Raw genomic sequence first — 20,390 nt, 5'->3', positions numbered from 1 at the left:
AGTGGTAGAGCGCTCGCCTTGAGCTGAAGAGCTGAGGGACAGCGCCCAGGCCCAGAGTTCAAGCCCCACGGCCGACCAAAAAAAAAAAAAAAAAGAATAATGTCTTTAATGGGAGAAAAGAAAAAGCTCAAGAATAATCATATGCTTTGGGTTGGGCAGAGAGAGGGTACAGCTAACTAAATGTCAGGGACAAGAAGAATAGGAAGAATAAAAAAGAGAAATCCACACAAAAATGTTGCTCAAAGACTAGGAGAGTAGTGACCAATTAGTACTTATATACATGCACAAGGTTTGGGGGGCAGGAAGAAAATCTAGAGCAATCAATACCCAAGCTCACTAAAGAAAGCAATGTAACACAAGATTCCATCTAGGAAAGTGATCTGCATTCATGCACTCAAGCAGAAAGATTAGATTTCTGTCAATCGTGGGTGAACTCAAGAACATTCAAGAATAAGATACATCTCACCGGTGACCACCAGAGTTCTATAGAGCTAGTCATTCTGGGAATATGCCCTGAAAGTGAAAGGAAAAAAAAAAAACAACGGAAGTCTTGAAGCCTGTGCACTAGTATGATTTCATATACCTTCACTTGCATTATCTCATCCCATCCTCTGAAATCTGCCATAGAACGTTATGAGACATGTTCTGATGCTTAGCAACTTTGGGACTGTGCTCAGTTTGACAGTGAAATTCCAATCCAGGTAATTGTGACTTCATGCAGATGTTAGTATTTCACTCTTAGTGCTCCTGAAGATACAGGACCAAAGTCCTAAAGAATGTAAAGCAGGGTTCCTGGCTAGGGACAGAAGAACCCTTCCCTCCTCACCCCCCCCCCACTGCAATTAGTGGTCTATTTGATAGCAATTTAAACATGGAGAGGAGCAATGAGTGGGCATGAAAAAATGACACCAGGATTAGAGGAACAGGGAAAAGCAAATAAAAGGGATGGGTAATATTCAAATCATCACAATCCTTCTTGGAAAGAGAAAGGTTATAAATGGGATCCTAATATCTGTTAATCAAACTTCCTAAACACATCACTTCATCAACACATTATCTCAAGATGACCTGGAGCCAGCAAAAAAGAATGCAAGCAAGTGAGATTATTCCCTAAAAAGTCTGAATCTTTCAAACAGGTGGTTTCTAGGCTATTATATAATGTATAATATTAGTCATAACAAAAAATGTTAACCTAGAAATGAATTAAAATAGCACCTCATATTTGGGACAATCAGTACCACATAAGCAGAAAAAGCTGGAAGTGGCACTGTGGCTCAAGTAGTTGAGTGCTAGTCTTGAGCTGAAGAGCTGAGGGACAGCGCCCAGGCCCAGAGTTCCCCATGACCAGAAAAAACAAAAACAAAGACAAAAACAAAACCTCAAACCATTTCTATATTGCTAATATCCATACATTAAAAGAGGCTCAACTCAGAGGACTGAGTGAAGAAAATAATCTCAAAAGACCACACAATATTAATGGTATATTGAAATTTATAATAGCCATATTTTATGTACTGAACACATAAGTGCCAAAAATCCACTGTTCTTACAAAAACAAAAAGTTCTTTAGTGGAGCGCTGTTGAGTCACACCTACAGTCCTTGCCACTCAAGAGGATGAGATCTGGAGAGTTGAGATTTGAAGCCAGTGTGGCAGAAAAATTGGAGCGATTTCATCTCCAAAAACACTACAAGAGACCAGGCTGGAGCTGGTTACACTAGTGGTAGAATGCCAGCTATGATCAAGCATACCTAGAAAGCTCAATGCCGTGAGTACCAAAAAAAGAAAAAGAAAAAAGTCCTCTCTAAAAGGAGATTGTTGCCATCTTGGGAGTCTCAGATTGACAGTATGATTCACTTTCATTCTAATAAAAATGAGGGGAAAACCAAAAGGCTCTGAACCCTGGGGGTGGGAAGAAAACAAAAACAACAAAATCCCCAGAATTTATAATATTTTAAAAATATATCCCTATCAATATTATATTCAACATGAATATGTCTGTATTCAACCCAAACCATTTGATTTTCAAAATGAGCAGAAAACTGTCACTATAGTTTAATATATAATGTATTATATATTATGTGAAAGATATTTAATATATTTTAACATATATTTAATATTAAGTAATCAAATATCCTTAGAACTAATAAAATTGACAACTATGTTGGGATGAGAATATTTTCTCCCCCTAGTGACCTACAAAATACTCACTCAAGGAGAGACAAATAGCTCTTAGCCCCAATACCCCCATACCTCTGCTTAGCCTCAGACCTGCAGATAGCTTCCTCCTGGGGCCTTAGGGACCAACCCTACTGCAGTAGACTTCATTAGGGGTAGGAGAGATGGTAGTAACAAACAAATTCTATTTCAGCCCAAGTTCAGTTAGGAGAATTTCTCACAGGAAGTTCACGAGTAAGAACGGCTGTGCTTTCCATCTCATCTGTCTTTCAAAGCAGAAACACTGGCTTGCCCTTGAAGACCTTACATTCTGCCCCAATTTCTTGGTTCTTTTTAAAATTTTTATGCCATTACTGAGCTTGAACTCAGAGCCTGTCCCTGAGTATTTTCACTCAAAGCTAGCTTGAGCCACAACTCCACTTCCAGATTTTTGGTGGATAATTGGAAATAAGAGTCTCATATTTCTATTCATTTTAATATTCATTGGTAAATTGTGACAATTTTTTAATAAGCCCATCTTTTACAAAAAAAAAAAAAAGTCTCACAGATTTTTCTGTCCAGATTGGCTTCTAACTGCAATCCCCAGATCTCAGCCTCCTGGGTAGCTAGGAATCCAGAGGTGAGCCACCAGTATCCAGCTGACTTCTGGGTTCACACATAAATGCAGAGTGTCAACTGAAGATGTTATAAAATATCAACGATGTAATACTATAATGCTTAGAAATGTTTATGTCTTAATGTCAACAGGTTCCTAGTAGTTTCAAGCTCATAATAAAAATCACAGCATTATATCTATGGCATTATCAAACAATAATTTAGTTACTCAACCAAGTATCTACCATGGCACAAGGTTTCAGAAAAAGTAAGGTCACTATGTGGACTTTTTTCCTTTTGATTTGAGTGTATTTAGTCAAACATAGTAAGGGGTAAGTCTGGTGTTGGTAGCTCATACCTGTAATCCTTGATACTTGAGAAGCCAGTCAAGCATACATATAAGAATACAATGGCATGTACTTCTCTTCCTAGCTATAAGGGAGGCTGAGATCAGTAGAATTACAGTTTCGGACAAGCCTGTCTGGGAAGAATATAGTCATAGAGGTTCTACCTCAACAAACAAAAAATAGGAAGATCATAGATCTGGGGTACCTTGTGTAGGAGTGAGAGCCAGCACCCAAAATGGGGGGGGGGTTACAAAAAAAGTGCCAAAAGTACAATCTACCTAGCAAGTACAAAGCCCTGAGATAAAACCACAGCACTGTCAAGTATGTTGTGTATTTATACGCATATGCCTGTATGTTTTTACATATGTACATGCATATATAGATACATATACACACATATGTGTGAAACATTTCCTGTGCCATTTTAGGACAATACAGTAAAATGAATAAAAACAAAGTTATATTCACTCATAAATGGTATAAGGAAAGGGGGGGTGAGCAGGAAAGTAGTAGTGGAAATTGGTAGCGATGTCAGCCTTTTTCAAATATGGGGACTAGAGAAAATTTTTTTTTCATGGGACCCTTTATATGACAGATAAGAAGGCACCAAGTTTGTGAAATGTAAGGGACAAAAAGCAGGTTGTGCAACACTGAGATAAAGGCTTAAGAAAGAGGTTGGGGTTAGCTCAACACTGGAAAGATCTAGCAGGTACAGACATTCAGGCCCAGTAGAAAGGAGTTCAATACCAGAGGCAAGGCATGTGTGAGGACAAAGAGAAGCCCTCAGCATGAGAGGTAAAGCTTCTTCCTCATATAACAGGTCATCTGAGAACCAGTGCCAGCATGTACATCTGATGGTGACAATACAAAGATGTTTCTAGGATGCTTATATTTTCTTCCTCCTTCCCTCCCTCCATTGCTTCCTTCCTTCTCTTTCTCTCTTTTCCTGTTTTCTTTCTTTTCTGTCTCCCTGTCTGCCTGCTCTTCTTTCTCAACTTCCTGACGTGCAAAATTCAGTTTTATCAATGGAACAAGAAGGTCAATTAATGAATTATTTTTGATAATTAAAGGATTACCAAAGACATGAAAAGATATTATCAAAGGGTTTAAATTAATTCTATAAACTATTGATATTATTACCATTCCATCCTATAATCTGGAAATTGAAGGAAATGAGACAAAATGTTCAGTCTTCCAAACTTGTGGATTCTGATGTATTAATAATAAAAACATGGAGAGAGGAAGAGTAGGTAAATGCACTCTTCAATATCCTTGTGTGAAAATGGAACCAGGAAAACTGACAGAATGAGTGTAGTTGAGAGAGATGAAGAACCATGAAAAGGTTGATACGGATCAAGATACATTATACTCGGAAACTGACATGTTGAACTGAAATTCTTCTGTACAACTAAGGCTAATAAAAATAAATAAAAGCGCCGGGCGCTGGTGGCTCACGCCTGTAATCCTAGCTACTCAGGAGGCTGAGATCTGAGGATCGCGGTTCAAAGCCAGCCCGGGCAGGAGAGACTGTGAACTCCTATCTCCAATAAACCACCAGAAAACCGGAAGTGGCGCTGTAGCTCAAGTGGTAGAGTGCTCGCCTTGAGCTGAAGAGCTGAGGGACAGCGCCCAGGCCCAGAGTTCAAGCCCCACGACCGACAAAAAATAAAAAAATAAAAAAATAAAAGCATCTCAAGAGTAGTATAAACTTACAGTATAGGAGCATAAACAATATTCAACTGTGCAAAGAACCCCAGGACCCTACCCAACCTCACTACGAATATTTTCACGTGTATATTGTACAAGCCATGTTTATTCTCAGAACTTCAATCTCTGTAGACTTTTTCTATGCAAAACAGACCCAGGGCTAAGGTACAGCTCAGAGGCATAGAACTTAATTAGCATACAAAAGAGCTCTCTTCAGCATAGGGGTGAGGTTTAGGGGAGAGGAAAAAAATTGGAGAAAACAATGGGTCCATAAATATATAGGACCAATGAAACATTCTATAAGGCATACACATTGAGAAAAGACATAAATCACTAGACAAAATGCTTTAACACTTCAAATAGGAACTTCTCAGCACCATTTCAAGACCATATTTATGTGAACTGGACAAAGCCTGCATAAGGACTAGATCATGAAGTCTCCAAATTAAAAATAGCTTATTAATGATTCAATTTCTACAGGCAGGCTGTAGGAAATAGGTAATGAAAACAACATATTGTAGGCTAAAAATTTCTTAACTAGTACTTTAAAAAATAACAGTTCTACAGCTCATGAAACAGAAATAAAGACCAAAATTTCAAAAGCAAATGACATACAGATGGATGTGAATAAAAGAGTTATCGTGTAAAGCAAATATCCTATTCATCGTCATATTTAAGCACACACTTCACAACAAAAAGCTCAAAAACTGCCTTCAAGGAAAATATGACAAGGCATGTAAAGGTTAAAGCTAAAAGTGAAAATGCATCTTTATCCTCAGAGAAAGGACTACGCGCCTGATTCCAGCAGGAGTATTTGCAGACAAGGAAAGCAGCAACTAGCAGATTCCTGTGAAGGTTAATTCACCACAGATTCTTTCTTGCTCAGTTAGAATTTCTGACTCACTTCCTGGCTGGTTGCCCACTGTTTTTTTTTTTTTTAACTTTATAGACCAAAGAACAATAAATATGCTCTAAAAAGAGGAGAGATTGACAAGTAGCCCTTCAACTGTATAACCCAGATCCGGAAACAAATGAGTTTGTTTGTACCTCCTTAACTCCACTCAACACAAAAGGATCCATGTGCTTAGCAAGTGCAAAGCAAAAGCTCTCATAGGGCATTTGGCATTCTTAAATGGCATCCTATTAAAACCATGCTTTGTGCACAAACAAAAGGAAATATAAAAACTGAACACAGACACAGAGCTTAACACTAATGTCATTTTAGTGTCAGATTATGTTCTTCAGAAAAGAACCAGAGATGATTTAAAAAGATGAAATTTTCTTCTAATTCTGATAAGATACTACAGAAGCAAAATTCCAATTCTGAAAGGATGATGAGGGCATTAGAAATGCACCAGGGACAAAAATGTGCAGGGCTACTAGCATACCAAATGCTGCTTCTAATATGCAAGGAACAAAAATAATATTTAAGACAATAAAATCAGTCACTCAGGGCTGGGGCTGTAGTTCAGTGGCAACGCTCTTGCCCAGCAAGAAGGTGGGCATCTAGTCCTATCTCCAGAAAAAAGGAGTTAGAGTAACTGTTCTCGCCTAAAGTTCCTATTACAAGTATGTATAATACAGCAAAAACTACTTCTGGATTTACATCTGGGTTGTGTTGAATTTAGAGCACAAAGCCCACATCTGTCAATCAAATACCACTTTCCTCATATGGCAAACAATGAAAATGGAATTTGCAGTTTATATATCTCAACAAAACTGGTGAGCTGAGAGGCCTCACTCATTGCAGGGTCAGGTTTGTAAAGCTGACTCGCTGTCCAGACTCACTGCACATTTCATTGTTAAAAATGTGAAAAGGTGGCTGGGATGTAGCTCGGTGGCAAAGCGCTTGCCTAGCAAGTGCAACGTCCTGAGTTCAATTCCCAGTACCAAAAGAGAAAAGACAAAAAAAAAAAAAAAAGTGAAAAGGTAAAATGCTTCTTGTCTCTCAGGAGAAAATAGCAAGCAAAGTGGCCAGCAAGACTTCCCCAAGACATTACTGTGTCTTTTTTGTTTGTTTGTTTTTGGCCAGTCCTGGAGCTTGACCTCAAGTTCTGAGCACTGTCCCTGAGCTTCTATGGCTCAAGTCTAGCACTCTACTACTTGAACCATAGCACCACTTCTGGCTTCTTCTGTGTATGTGGTACCCAGGAATCGAATGCAGGGCTTCATGCCTACTAGGGAAGCACTCTACCACTAAGCCACATTTCCAGCCCTACTGTGTCTTTTTAAGAAGAATGCCCAAGCCAGATGTAGGTGGCTTACTACTCAGGAAGCTAAGATCTGAAGATCATGGCTAGAAGCCAGTCCAGGCAGGAAAAGTCCATGAAACTCTTATCTCCAATTATCCACTAAAAAGCAGAAGTGAAGGGGTAGCTCAACAAAGCTCAAGAACAGTGTCCAGACCCTGAATTCAAACACCAGAACCAGCATAGAAATAGAAAGAAGAAAAAAAGAATGTTTATCAAGAGGTCTACCCTCCAGTTCTGTTCTCCACTGATGGGTCTAATCCACAGTACTTTCACAGTCAAAAATATTCAGGACAAATAGAAATAATAGCACATGCATGAGCGTGCGCGCGTGCACGCGTGCACACACACACACACACACACAACAATATTACAATTAGAAAAATTTTAAGCTAGATGCAGAGGTTAACACCTTCCATCCCAGCTACACAAGAAGCATAATAATAGGCAGATCACAGTTCAGGCTGTCCTAGGCAAAAAGCCAGACTGTATTGGAAAAATAATAAAAGGAAAAGGGGCTAGAGATATGGCTCAAAAGGTAGAACACCTCTGGCAAGTACAAAGCCCTGCACTCAAACCCAAGTATTGTCACCAAAAGTAAATAAACATATATTAAATATATATTAAAACATATATTAAACATATATTAAAATATCAGCCACCCCATTATCAAAACACAACAAAATAATTACATTGATATATCCAGGTAAGATGATAAAGCATTTAAAAGGTTTACTGTTTCATTTACACTTTGGGGTCACTGAGAGCAGAACAGATTTATATTCTCTGGCATTTTATAATAAAAATTCAATTTAATTTTAAAATAACCTTAATGGTTAGAGAAAATCACAATTATGTTTACTTCCGCTTGAATTTTGCAAAGGTTTGTCAATTAGGAAATAACATTAATAAGTTTTCTCCTTCTGAATAGAATATTAAATTTCAGAGGCATAAATATGGAAAATATTTAAATTTTTATTCTAAATAGAATTTTAGAATTTAAAGACAAGGTGGTTAGTGTTTTTATTTTTAACCACAATACTATCACAATAAGTAATTTAGTTACTTAATGTCTATCTATAAGCTAAAGGATTGTTAAAAAGAACAAAAATAAGTGACAACCAAACACGCTTCAATTAGCATTTGTCAGCACAAGACCCTAACTTGGTCCTCAAGAATGAAGGCAAAGCCAGGCGCTGGTGACTCACACCTGTAATCGTAGCTACTCAGGAGGCTGAGATCTGAGAATCACAGTTCAAAGCCAGCCCAGGCAGGAAAATCCGTGTAACTCTATCTCCAATTAACCACCAAAAAACTGGAAGTGGAGCTGTAGCTCAAGTGGTAGAGCGCTCACCTTGAGCTGAAGAGCTGAGGGACAGAGCACAGGCCCAGAGTTCAAACCTCATGACCAACCAAAAAAAAAAAGAAGAAGAAGGCAGAAAACAATGAAGTCCTATCTTTTCTTACATCAGATTTGCAAAGCTCTCCTACATTTTATTGCTGTGACCCCTGAATGATTTTTATTGGCTGCAGTACCCAGGCCCTGAATTCAAGGTCCAGGACTGGCACAAAACAAAGAAACAAACAACAACAACAAAAAGAAACCAGACATTACATAGGAGAGTAAGGATGAAGCATACTCAATAATAGAGCACCAGCAATAAAATACAAAGTTTTGTCATTGCTTTGGAAACTTCTGGCTTTGAGGCTTTGGCCAGGAAACTGGATGGTGGAATTCCTTTTTGACTAGGAAACCTCATTTCAATGGATTGTGTCCTCATCTAACACTCAGGAAACTTTTCTTCCTTCAATATAAGCTGCCAATTAGATGCAGTTTTCTTTGATGAAAAGAACCCTAAAAACATCAGTTTTCCACTAAAGGTCAGGGCAATCACTTCCCTACCACAGCAGAAGTAGCAGGTGGAAAGTACCTTGTAGCTCCTTGCCATTTCCTGCTAATTGCGGTCAGGCCTGTTCACCAGGCGAAGGTAGGGAAAATGGCAGTCTCCCAATTAGCTTGTAACTTCTTTAAGTTCCCTCTGCTTTCTAGTCCTAAATTTGTCCCATTATGAACTGTAAAGTTCCTGCCTCCTGTTCTATGGAATTTATTAGTTTCAATAAAGGGTGAGGAGATGAGAACAAAGTCAGCTTATGGCCCATTATCTGCCAATATTAAATTACAGTTAATGCAAAATCAGAGAAATAGTAATGGCTACAAGGAAGGCAGAACTACCTGTAATCTCAGCTGAATGGAAAGCTGTGAGACAAGAGGATCAATTGACCCCACAGATGGAGACCTGCAAGACCCTGTTGCAAAACAATTGCAACAATAAAAAAGAAACTAATTGCATCAGGTAATATAATTCTGTAAGTCTGTTAAAGCAATTGTGTTTGAGTAAGTTAGGAGGTGTAGCTCAAGCCACACCAGCCTAGCAAGCATAAAGACCTGACTTCAAACCCTAGTACTGCACACTACCACACATAGACGTGCACCCACACAAGGGTTAGGATTGTGCTGGATTCATGAAAGAATTCAAATGTACCTGTAGTATTCCAGTAGGCTTAATTTTTAGGTACTTATTAAATAATTGTGATTAATGGGAGGCTGAAAAATTGATTTTCCTTAATTCTTGGTACAGTAGGCATTTTCCTACCAACCTTGTATGTGGCAGGTCCTCATTTCCAGAACAAACTTCATTTCTTACATGGGCATTCTATTTTCACGTATATTCTCTTTAAGATTTTTGAACACTTTTTAGAGTCCTGTTTTCAGACAGCATGTAGATTAACAAGCTAACTTTTTCATTTACTCAGAAGAGATCTGATTTAATCAACTATAAGATTAGATACAGTTTATCAGTTTCCTATTTTTAATTCTGCCAACAAACTTTTTGTGTGTATGTGTGTGGTCCTAGAGCTTGAGCTCAGGGCCTGGGCATTCTCCCTGAGCTTTTGCTCAAAGCTAGTGCTTTACTACTTTAAGCCACAGCTCCACTTCCAGTTTTCTGTGATTGGAGATAAGAGTCTCAGAATTTCCTGCCAGGGCTGGCTTTGAGCCATGATCCTCCTGAGTAGCTAGGATTACAGGCATGAGCCACCAGTGCTCAGACTAATGAACATTATAAAAAGGTCATGAATTTTTTTTTGTTGTTTAGTAGTACTAAGAATTTGAACTCAGAGCTATATGTCTCCAGCCCTGTTTTTTACTGATTATTACAGGGTATATTCTCAATTCTTGGGTGCTTGTCTGAACAATACATTGACATTAACATCACCTGTCTAGCTTGGATGTTAATGTTAATGTCTAGGTGATGTTAATGGACAGCAAGTCTTGCGTACCTTATTTTCTTGTCTTCCAGACTGCCCTGGCATTGAGATCTTCCCAATTTTAGCATTTACATATGGCTTGGAATTGACCGGTGAGAGCCACTGTACCCAGCTAATGGGGTGTCTCAAGTTTTTCTGCCCAGACTGGCATTTTCAGATTTAGGTTGCTAGGATTGCAGGCATTTGCTGCCAGCACCCAGAAGGACGTTGAACTTTTAGAAACACTATTCATCATGAAAATTAAGGCTTTTTGTTTTGTTTCCTGAGGATCAGACTCAACATTTCAGAAGCAAGAAAACTTTTTCAAGGTAACACAAAAAAACTATCTAGTTTTCAAATGGTTCATGTTTCTTCTGAGATCTCTCAGAAATAGGAAGATATAAAGACTGACATAAGAATAATACGTTCTCTGAAAGACACTGAGTTCTCTTGATCCCAAAGAATTGGATTCAAGATTGAGCTGCAGGATATTCTGAGCAGGGTAAAGTCAACATTGAAAGCAAGAGCACTATTACTGGAAGTCATGGAGATGCTTCCCCAATGCTTCAATTCCTTTCCTTTTACAGAAGGAAAACACACCAACACCATGACAGAGGGCAAGAAGCTGCACATTCCCTTTGAGCTAACCCCATAAAACCCAGCATACCCTTGGTTTCTGGAGGGAACTGCTAGCTCAGCACTCCTAAGCACTCCCTCTGTCCTTGCTGATTCCATTCACAAAGCTGGTACAGTCATAATTGCCATCAAAACCCAGAGATGATGAGCAACAAGCAATCCAGTAGGAAACAGAGCAAAAACAAAACCACTGGAGGCATATCAAACCTACAATGCTCTTGACCTCTTCAGCACAGATGGCATCACTAAAGGTGCACAGCCATCAGTTCTATCCCAACGAGCCTATAAGAGGTGCTTAAGAACTGTTTCCTCTGAGGAACCCACACTTTAGAGGCTGAATAAAAACTGGGCCCCACTTTGCACCATGTTTTTGATCTGAGCCTTTCTCCCCTAAAATTATTTTGTAACCCCCTTGGATTCCATGAAGGACAGAATTTACCAATAAGCATGCTGTGATACAAGGTAAAACTTCCTATTAGATAGGCAATGCTTTCTTCCAGGCATCTGTGGCTAAATGAAGAGAAGAGCCAAAAGCTCAGGAAAAAGAACCTGCCAAACAACTTTGAGTGACAGGCTGGCACCCCTCAGGTAATGATGGGATAATAACTTCTAAGAAATCCCACCAGAGATAAAGACTGAGGTCAGGTCAAACAGGCCACACTAGGAATGTGTAAGAACTATGTTTACTTCTTTCACCTTTGGTCCTGTTCTTTGTCTATAAACCTCATGTCCATATGCCTACAAAGGCTGAAGATATGTTGTAGCTGCCACATGATAAATCTTCTTTCTCTGCCTTCACTTCGTCTCTTTATTTGGCATGTAGAGTGAGGGTGCTGGATCATATAGGAAGAATCCCAGGGATTTAGACCCAGTGTCTAATATATTAAGAGTCTAAGACCACATTGCCAAGATATATACCATACAAAATATTCTTTAATCTGTGAGATACAATCTTTTAGGTTATATTTTATTTTAATTATTATTATTTTGTTGCTGTTGTTGTTAGTAGTGGTGGTAGTAGTGGTGATCGTGGGGCCTGAACTCTGGGCCTGGGCGCTGTTCCTCAGCTCTTCAGCTCAAGGCTAGCGCTCTACCACTTGAGCCACAGCGCCACTTCTGGCTTTTTCTGCTTATGTGGTGCTGAGGAATCGAACTCAGAGCCTCATGCATGCAAGGCAAGCACTCTACCACTGAGTCACCTTCCCACCCCTGGGTTATATTTTAATAGCAAAACTAAGAAGAAGAAGAAAAAAACCTCAGATGAGACATCAAGTCATTAAAGACACAGGGAATAGTTAACTGAAACTATAACTCAGTTAAGACAATTAATGCTTCTCTCTGGTGGAAAAAAAAGGGGGAAGGGATTTAATTTTGTTTGTGTGCTGCCAGTCACTGATTTCACTCTACCTGGTCATTCTGCTAATAAGAAATCATAAGAGGGGCTGGGCACTAGTGGCCCATGCCTATAATCCTAGCTACTGAGGAGGTTGAGCTCTAAGGATCATGATTCAAAGCCAGCCCAGGCACAGGAAAGTCTGTGAGACTCTTATTTTCAATTAACCACTAAAAAGCCCAAACTGGAGCTTGGTTCAAATGATAAAGTGCTGACCTTGAACATAAAAAGCTTAGAGACAGTACCCAAGCCCTGAGTTCCAGCCCTAAGACCAACACCAAAAAAATGAGGAGGGGAAAGGAAGGAGGTAGCAGTAGGAGACAGGAGGGGACAATAGAAGAGGGAGAGGGAGAGGAAGAGGGACAGTGACAGGGACTGGAAGAAGGAGAGGGAGAGGGATGGGACAGGATAAGACAGGAGGAAGAAGAATGAGAGGCTTCTACTTTTCCAGATGTAGAGTCTCATGGATACCAAACAGTGAACTTGTCATTTTTAACCACTGGTAAAGGAAGTTTTTTCTGGACTCAGAAATCAACTACCTAATGTTGTCTAGGCTGAGAGACTTAAAAAAACAAAGACTTCTCAATGCAACCTCTTTAGTTTAATGATAAATTATTTTATGGCCCAAATTACAAAAAAAAAATCCTTAAAACAAAATCATTTACAACTGCAATTGTAAAAGATTTATCTTTGTAATTAAATGTGTGATATTTTAGAAACCCTGGGCTAATTTTTTTCCTTCAAATATTGCAATAAAAAATGCCATCTAGAGCACATTTAGCTAACTGCTGGTGGTCACCACCCCTCCATCTTGTTTAACAGCCCAGGTAGTATTCAGTGAAGGAAGAAAAACTTGGAAGCACTGGACTTCAGAGGTTAAGCTGCACTAGTACTTTTACCAGACCTAAAATAAGTCCTTGACATTTATGGAGGGTAAGTGCCCAAACCTGACAAAATAATCTAAGTTCTGAAACAATACTATAGTACACATTTCTCTCATCAAGTCAAGTCAGGCAGAACAGAGTTTTCATTTGCTTTCCACATCTTTGACCAATGTAATCATTTAAAGAAGAGTCAAAGCCTGGAAAACCTAATCACCAATTGCACCCCCTACTAGCAAGTCTCTATCTCTAGCATCAAAGTCCAATGTCACAATTCTTCATAAAAATCGCCTGCAGATACAACTACTCATTAGAAATCTTCCATTAGGGGCTCAGCAGAACAATATTCGTCATTTAGGTTCTACAAACTTAAATATGCAGCCTGTAACTGAACTAAAACTTGTTAGTATAAATGACCTTGAAATATTAGCACAATGACATGTGAGACAGGATGATATAACAATGATGTGTGTACAAGGACACAAGTATGTTACCTGTTCTTGCTTTTCCAGCCATTTGTCCACCATCGGGTGACTGGCACTCAGAGAGGATCGGGCATTGTCTCTCTGAAATTGGTTAGACCAGTTACTAGTATCCCGTGGGAGACTTCTGTAGTTGTCATCTTTCTATGTAAAAAGAAACAGAAAAGTGACTTGTAAAGAAACAGACTTTGCAAATTAATACCTAGTATCAGAAAAATTATTCTATTTATTTAAAACATTTTCTCAAGTCTGAACAAAGCAGCTGATTTAAGGACATTCCAACAAAATTACACCTCGAAATGTAGTCATGTGCTGAGAACAGAAAAGTCTAATGCCTATAGCAAGAAAGAGGGCCACACTTGTAACATATACAAACTGGCCAAACATTTGCTTATTTAACAATCCTACTCAAATCAGTTTTTATAATCAAGTGTGTAAAAAAATCCTAAACAACATTTTAATTTCTCAGGCATAGGATTTTCTCCTATATATTGTTCTTTCTAATGTCATAATTATGTCTTGAGACAGCTTCAGTAGTTTACCTAAAATGTTGAAAACAAAGAAGATTCTTCCTTAAATTCTTGTAATTTTGTAACTTTGAGAAGAGGGTTTAAGACTTGCAGGGCTGGGTTGTTTTTGTTGTTTGTTTTTGCCTCTTTCAGAAGGTAAATGATTAACTAACATCAATAAAAATGCTGGCCTGTCAGGCTAGGAAAAGTGCTGCCTGCCACTTGGGGACATGAAGACAGGGGTGAGTAAAAGGGAACTGTTAGGTAGACAGGTTTAAAAAATGGTGGGCATAACAGTGGCTGATAACACATGGGTCAATCATGATGCATTTCATTTCCAAACTGCCTTGGATTCCTGCTCAAATGCTTCTTCCCATAAGGCTCAAGGTGTCTATTCCACAAATGAAAAGAGCCGAGGTGGTGCATGTACAAGCCATCAAACAAGCAGTGTAGAACACAAGTAAGGAGATGTGGGAGGAGCCCCATGCTACCAAAAAAAAGTCCTCCAAGAGGACTCATTGGATTTGTCTTTGGGGCTTCTCTCCTAACAGGGAGTCTCATTATCTTTATTTCACTTTCAAATAAACTTGCTCTGTCTGCTATAAACACTCCCCTGTCTTTGTATTCTTTTTTGTTGTTGTTTTGTTTTTTTAATTTTTTTAATTGTGAAAATACTGTACAGAGGGATTACAATTAGATGGGCAAGATAGTGAGTACATTTCTTATCAAGCATTGTAGCCTCCTCCTTTGTTTACCCTTCCCATCCCTTCCCATCCTCCCCCCCCTCAATTCTCCCCACCCAAGTTGTAAAGTTCGTTTTCGACATGACAACTTGTACTTCTCATGGTTGCAACAGGTCCACCTGTATCCTTATTTAAACGACTTGTTTTTCCCCTTCCCCTCCACAAATTATACCGACATCAAATACAGTGAAAGCAGGGGTTATACTGTGGGGGAGGGACATACAAAGCAACAAAGAAATAATCTTATAATTGCGTTAGAAACAAATGCATGAAAGAAAAAAAAACATTTAAAATACATATCTTAGGGTTCATTTTCCTAACATCACCTTATCTGACCTTTTTTGCTTGACTCATACATATACTAGATATTGCAAATAAGGGAAATCATGGGACCTATGTTTCTTTGGGCCTGGCTTACTTCACTTAATATAATTTTTTCCAAGTTTTTCCATTTCCTAACAAATGGGGCAATGTCATTCTTTCTGATGGAGGCATAGAATTCCATTGTGTATATATACCACATTTTTCCCCCCCAGGGCTGAGAACCAAACCCAGGGCCTTGCGCATGCCAGGCGGGTGCCCTTCCTCTGGGCTAAACCCCCAGCCCCTGTTTAACCACTTTGGAAAGTAGTATGGAGGTCCCTCAAAAGACTCCACATAGAGCTCCCCTATGACCCAGCAGTCCCACTTTTGGGCATTTACCCAAATGTTTACAAACAAGACCACACTAAAGCTACCAGCACAACTATGTTTATTGCAGCATTATTTACCATAGCTAAGATCTGGAACCAACCCAGATGCCCCTCAGTAGATTTGTATTCTTTAATAAGGGGAGAAAAAACAAATCCACCCTCCAGGACAGCATCAGGAAGATCATGGTCCACGATCAGCCTGACAACATTCGGAAGCTCCTGAAAAGCAAACTAAATGTAGAAGAGCTGAGGGTATAGCTTAAATGGTAGAGCACTGTGCTGGGCACCGGTTGCTCACGCCTGCAACCCTAGCTACTCAGGAGACTTGAGACCTGAGGAACGTGGTTCAAAGCCAGCCTGGGAAGGAAGTCCACAAGACTCTCATGGTAGAGCACTAGCCTTGGCAAAAAAGCACAGAGACAGCACCCAGACCCTGAGTTCAAGCCCCAGGATAGGGGGTGGGGGTGGGGACGTGGGAGGGGGGCGTACCTGTCTAGTAAGTTTGAGGCCCTGAGTTCAATCCCAAGTACTATCAAAAATACTTTACTCTGATATGGTTATGACAAGTGGTATCTCTTTTTGTTTTGCAGTCATGGTGCATGAAGTCAGGGACTGTGCACCGTCCCCTGAGCTCTTTGCTCAAGGCTAACACTCTACCACTTTGAGCCACAGCTCCACTTCTAATTTTCTGGTGGTTAATCGGAGGTAAGAATCTCACAAACATTCCTGCCCAGCTAGCTTTGAACTGCTATTCTCAGATCTCAGTCTTCTGAGTAGCTAGAATTACAGATGAGAGCCACCAGCACCTGGCCAAATGATATCTGTATATAAATACTATTAACTAAGTTTTTAATACTTCCTAGATTACCAAGTGATACTGGATGCTTCTCTCAACATACAAATTATAACAAATTGCTTTGACTCTTGAGCTTTAAACTTATTTTCAATTTCTGAAAAGAAAGGATAAATATGAGATGAAGTAGGGGAGGGAAATTTTAGCTCTATAACTAAATGTAAATTATTTTCAACAAGAAATAAATTAAAATTTTTACCTTCAGTCCAACCACTTCTAGATGTGTGCCAAATTAACCAAAACATAATATTCTACTTATTAACTTTTTAAAGAGTAATCTGGCTATAAATTCCATGCACATAAATTATTCATATTATTCATTCCTTAAACTATATTAGTATCAAATGATATAAAAACAAAACAGATTTATAATAGGAAAATACTATACAGAACTGAGCTGTAGACAGAATTTTAGTTTCTCTTCCTGAATGATGAGCTCTACCAAAGAATAAAGCAAACATAAACTCATTGTCTTGGATCTATGCCAATACTGAGACAGATAAAAATAAAAACAAAAAATTTAAAATACTTATCAATAAAAACTTTGACATGGAACTTCATGAACTTTAAGAATCAGTCAGTAGGGGCTGGGAAGGTGGCTCAGTGGTAAAGCGCTTGCCTTGCATGCATGAGGCCCTGGGTTCGATTCCTCAGCACCACATAAGCAAAAAGAAAAAAAGCCAGAAGTGGCGTGGTAGAGCACTAGCCTTGAGCTGAAGAGCTGAGGGACAGCGCCCAGGCCAAGAGTTCAGGCCCCACGACCGGACCCAAAATAAATAAATAACTAAAAATAAATAAAAGAATCAGTCAGTAAAAAATAAAATTTTCCTTTAAACTCAGGAGGTGAAATAAACATCAGTAGCAAGGATTTTTCACTATTAAAAGTCTGTATGTTTCTAGTCAATGCAATGAAAAAATGCTGAACTGGAACATGACTGCAAGGGCAAAAGAAAACACAGACAAAGGAATGAGGAGCTGATCTTGTTGGAGAAAATATGGTCAAAGTCTAAGGAAAGAAATGGAATAAAGGTAAACTCTGAGATTCTCCAGATCTCAAAATTTTAAGGCCTTTTCATTTAAACAAGAACTTCAAGATGAGGCACACAGTGTTTTGCACCATAATCCATAAACACACTGACAAGAAATTCAAATAATAAAGGTTAGATAAATTTATTAATGATAGAACATCTTCCAATGCCTGAGAAAACAAGAGAAACTCTAAATGAAGTAAAAAGAAGAAGAAAAAAACAAGAACAATTTTTAATGTCATGTATTGTGGGGCTGCCACCGCTGTGGGTCCTGGCTTTTATAAAGCTCATTTCTCACCATCTGAGGTGATAATTACTCCTTACTCAAAAATTAAATCACTGAAAAGCCTCTCCAGTCTTCTCAGGAAGCAATGTATAGAGACCCCAGCAGTGCCGCCACTTGCTGAAGGACGCTTGGCTTTTCAGAAAAATGCCAAAGAGTCTTAGTAGAATCCATACTTTTTAAAAATAGAAAAATCATTATTTTTAACTCCCAAAGAAATAAAGAATTCAAAGATAATCAATGAATGTTAAAAATGTTAGGCAAAAAAGTATTAGGAAACCTGGATGTCATACAATGATACATTACCACTTGAGAGGAAAATGGTATCTTCAGAATGAACAGATCAGATGCTGTGAACGTTTCAGGCTTTCACTGTCTGAAATCCATTCTGCTCTCCTAGTACTGTCATTTTTCCTATTCTCATAAGCAAACACCACTGGCTCCATCTGTGAATGGTTTAGTACCATCTCCCGTACAAACTCAAATCCTTCCACCCCAAGGAAGGCAGTGCTCACCAATACTAAGGACTATCTGAAATCCATAATCTGAGTTTCCAAGAGGATGTCCAAAGACCCCTCATAACTTAATGGAAAATAAAACCCATCTCTGATCAATGCATAAACTTACTTATCCAGAATCCTATTCCTCTCCCCCTTCCCTCTTAACCCCCAAGGTTACCATGCCAAGTTTTGTTCAGTCAATATCCTCTGCCAAGAGAATCTACTTCAGGAAAGACTCATCCCTCACTGAAACTGTAACAGGGTCTTCCTGGACACTGGCTCTGGCTTTATCCTTTCACAATGTTCAACGCCCACTGCCTGGCAGAACACACATTTTGTAAAAGGTATGTTCATATCATACTTGCAGTAAACACAGTAGGTATACCAGAGAGGCACACAGACGATTGTGCTCACTGTGCCACATGCCTCTTTACCTTCATTCTTCCTGTTTCTGTGCTAGATTTCCAATACCATTCCTTTTATAGAAAAGCTGACCATTCTTCAAAGCCAGGTCAATGGCATCCTCTCTAAGGAGCATTCCCTGTTTATCAGCAGACCAAATCATGCACTTCTTAACACCATATTCTAATTTTACTTTAATTATATATTTACTTTAATTGTATATTTAATTATAGTCATAACCTGTAATTTAAATTTTTAATTGGTAGTTCCACTATCACAGTGAAGTCTGGATAGGGATAGCCATTCACCTTTAAACCCAAACACTTAACACAGCAGGCTATACTACTAGGGATAGGTTCTTCTTGAATATTTTTATGCTCTGGATTTTATACAGTTTCAGAAAATAAGGATCATTAAAGGAATACTTTAAACAGGAACCAAGACAAACTTGAGTAAAATGCATTTCTACTGAAATTGAATGACTGAACTTCTACATTTATAAGATGCATAGCACTGACATGCCTATTACAATTGAATGTCACACCTATAGTATACAATGTCTGTGGCAAATGTGATTATTTCTAATTACATCTAAAATTAGTGTGCTACTTTTCCATTTAAGCCAATTACAACATGCAATTCATACAGCAGGGTACCACAGAACAATTATATTAAGGGAGATAATGGGCCTGTCTTTTTTGTACTGTACCTGAAAAATTCTATAATTTTGTATTTGTACAATCAGCTTTCAGGAGTTAATGGGTAAGAAAAATAAAACTGACATTACTCCCTCTAAATAAAATAGTTATCCTAATTCATAGTGAAAAAAATGAATCCATATATTAATTCACATGTAATGACTAGTAAATTACAGTAATTTTAAATCATTATTAAAGTTGAAAATATATTTTAATCGCTATGCAACATATACACGCAATATGTTTTCTACTTTACAATTTTGTGCTCAGATACTCATCACTGTTTAGTGAATATATTCTGCTTTTAAATTAGAAAATATTTGTTTTAGGTAATAAAACTTTACCATGTAAGACTATAAGTGCACTCACTTATGGCTCATATTATATTGTAGATCAGTGAAAAAATTAAATCAAATATATTTTGTATTTCATGCTTCATAACTTAAAGATAGAAAAGCAACTATCAATTTTTATTGTCAGTCACATTTTTGCAATAAGTAAGAAGTCTACAGTAAGTTAGAGAATGTGATTTAAACTGTGTCATTCCACCATCAAATCACAAAATTCTACACATGAGTAAACAGTAAAGCAAAAGCAGAAACCCTTTTCTTTAGAGGTTTGAAAGTTTATCAAACCAGGTGTTAATGGATCATTCCTGTAATCCTAGCTACTCAGGAGGCTGAGTTCAAAGCCAGCCTGGGCAGCAAAGTCTGTACTCATCTCTTATTTCCAATTAATCACCAAAAATTCAGAGGTAGAGCTCAAGAGGCAGAGCACTAGCCTTCTGCAAAAAAGCTTATGGGCAGCACCCATACCCTGAGTTCAAGCCAGAAAAGAAGGAAGGAAGGAAGGAAGGAAGGAAGGAAGGAAGGAAGGAAGGAAGGAAGGAAGGAAGGAAGGAAGGAAGGAA

General features: G+C 38.5%; 1 protein-coding gene across 12 annotated transcripts in view; it reads right to left on the bottom strand.

Moving 5' to 3' along the window:
* Pard3 (par-3 family cell polarity regulator) overlaps window positions 1–20,390 on the bottom strand; it is a 533,206-nt gene that overhangs the window by 312,407 nt on the left and 200,409 nt on the right. For all 12 annotated transcript variants that reach the window (XM_013009335.1, XM_013009334.1, XM_013009336.1 and 9 more), the window contains exon 4: window positions 13,785–13,916. In XM_013009335.1, coding sequence (XP_012864789.1) covers window positions 13,785–13,916 — 132 coding nt within the window. The remainder of the gene's footprint in view (window positions 1–13,784; window positions 13,917–20,390) is intronic.

Source organism: Dipodomys ordii, unplaced genomic scaffold, assembly GCF_000151885.1.
Source record: "Dipodomys ordii isolate 6190 unplaced genomic scaffold, Dord_2.0 Scaffold9, whole genome shotgun sequence".
Lineage (NCBI taxonomy): Eukaryota > Metazoa > Chordata > Mammalia > Rodentia > Heteromyidae > Dipodomys > Dipodomys ordii.
Note: the sequence above shows the minus strand (reverse complement) of the source record. Positions and strands in the feature narration are given on the sequence as shown.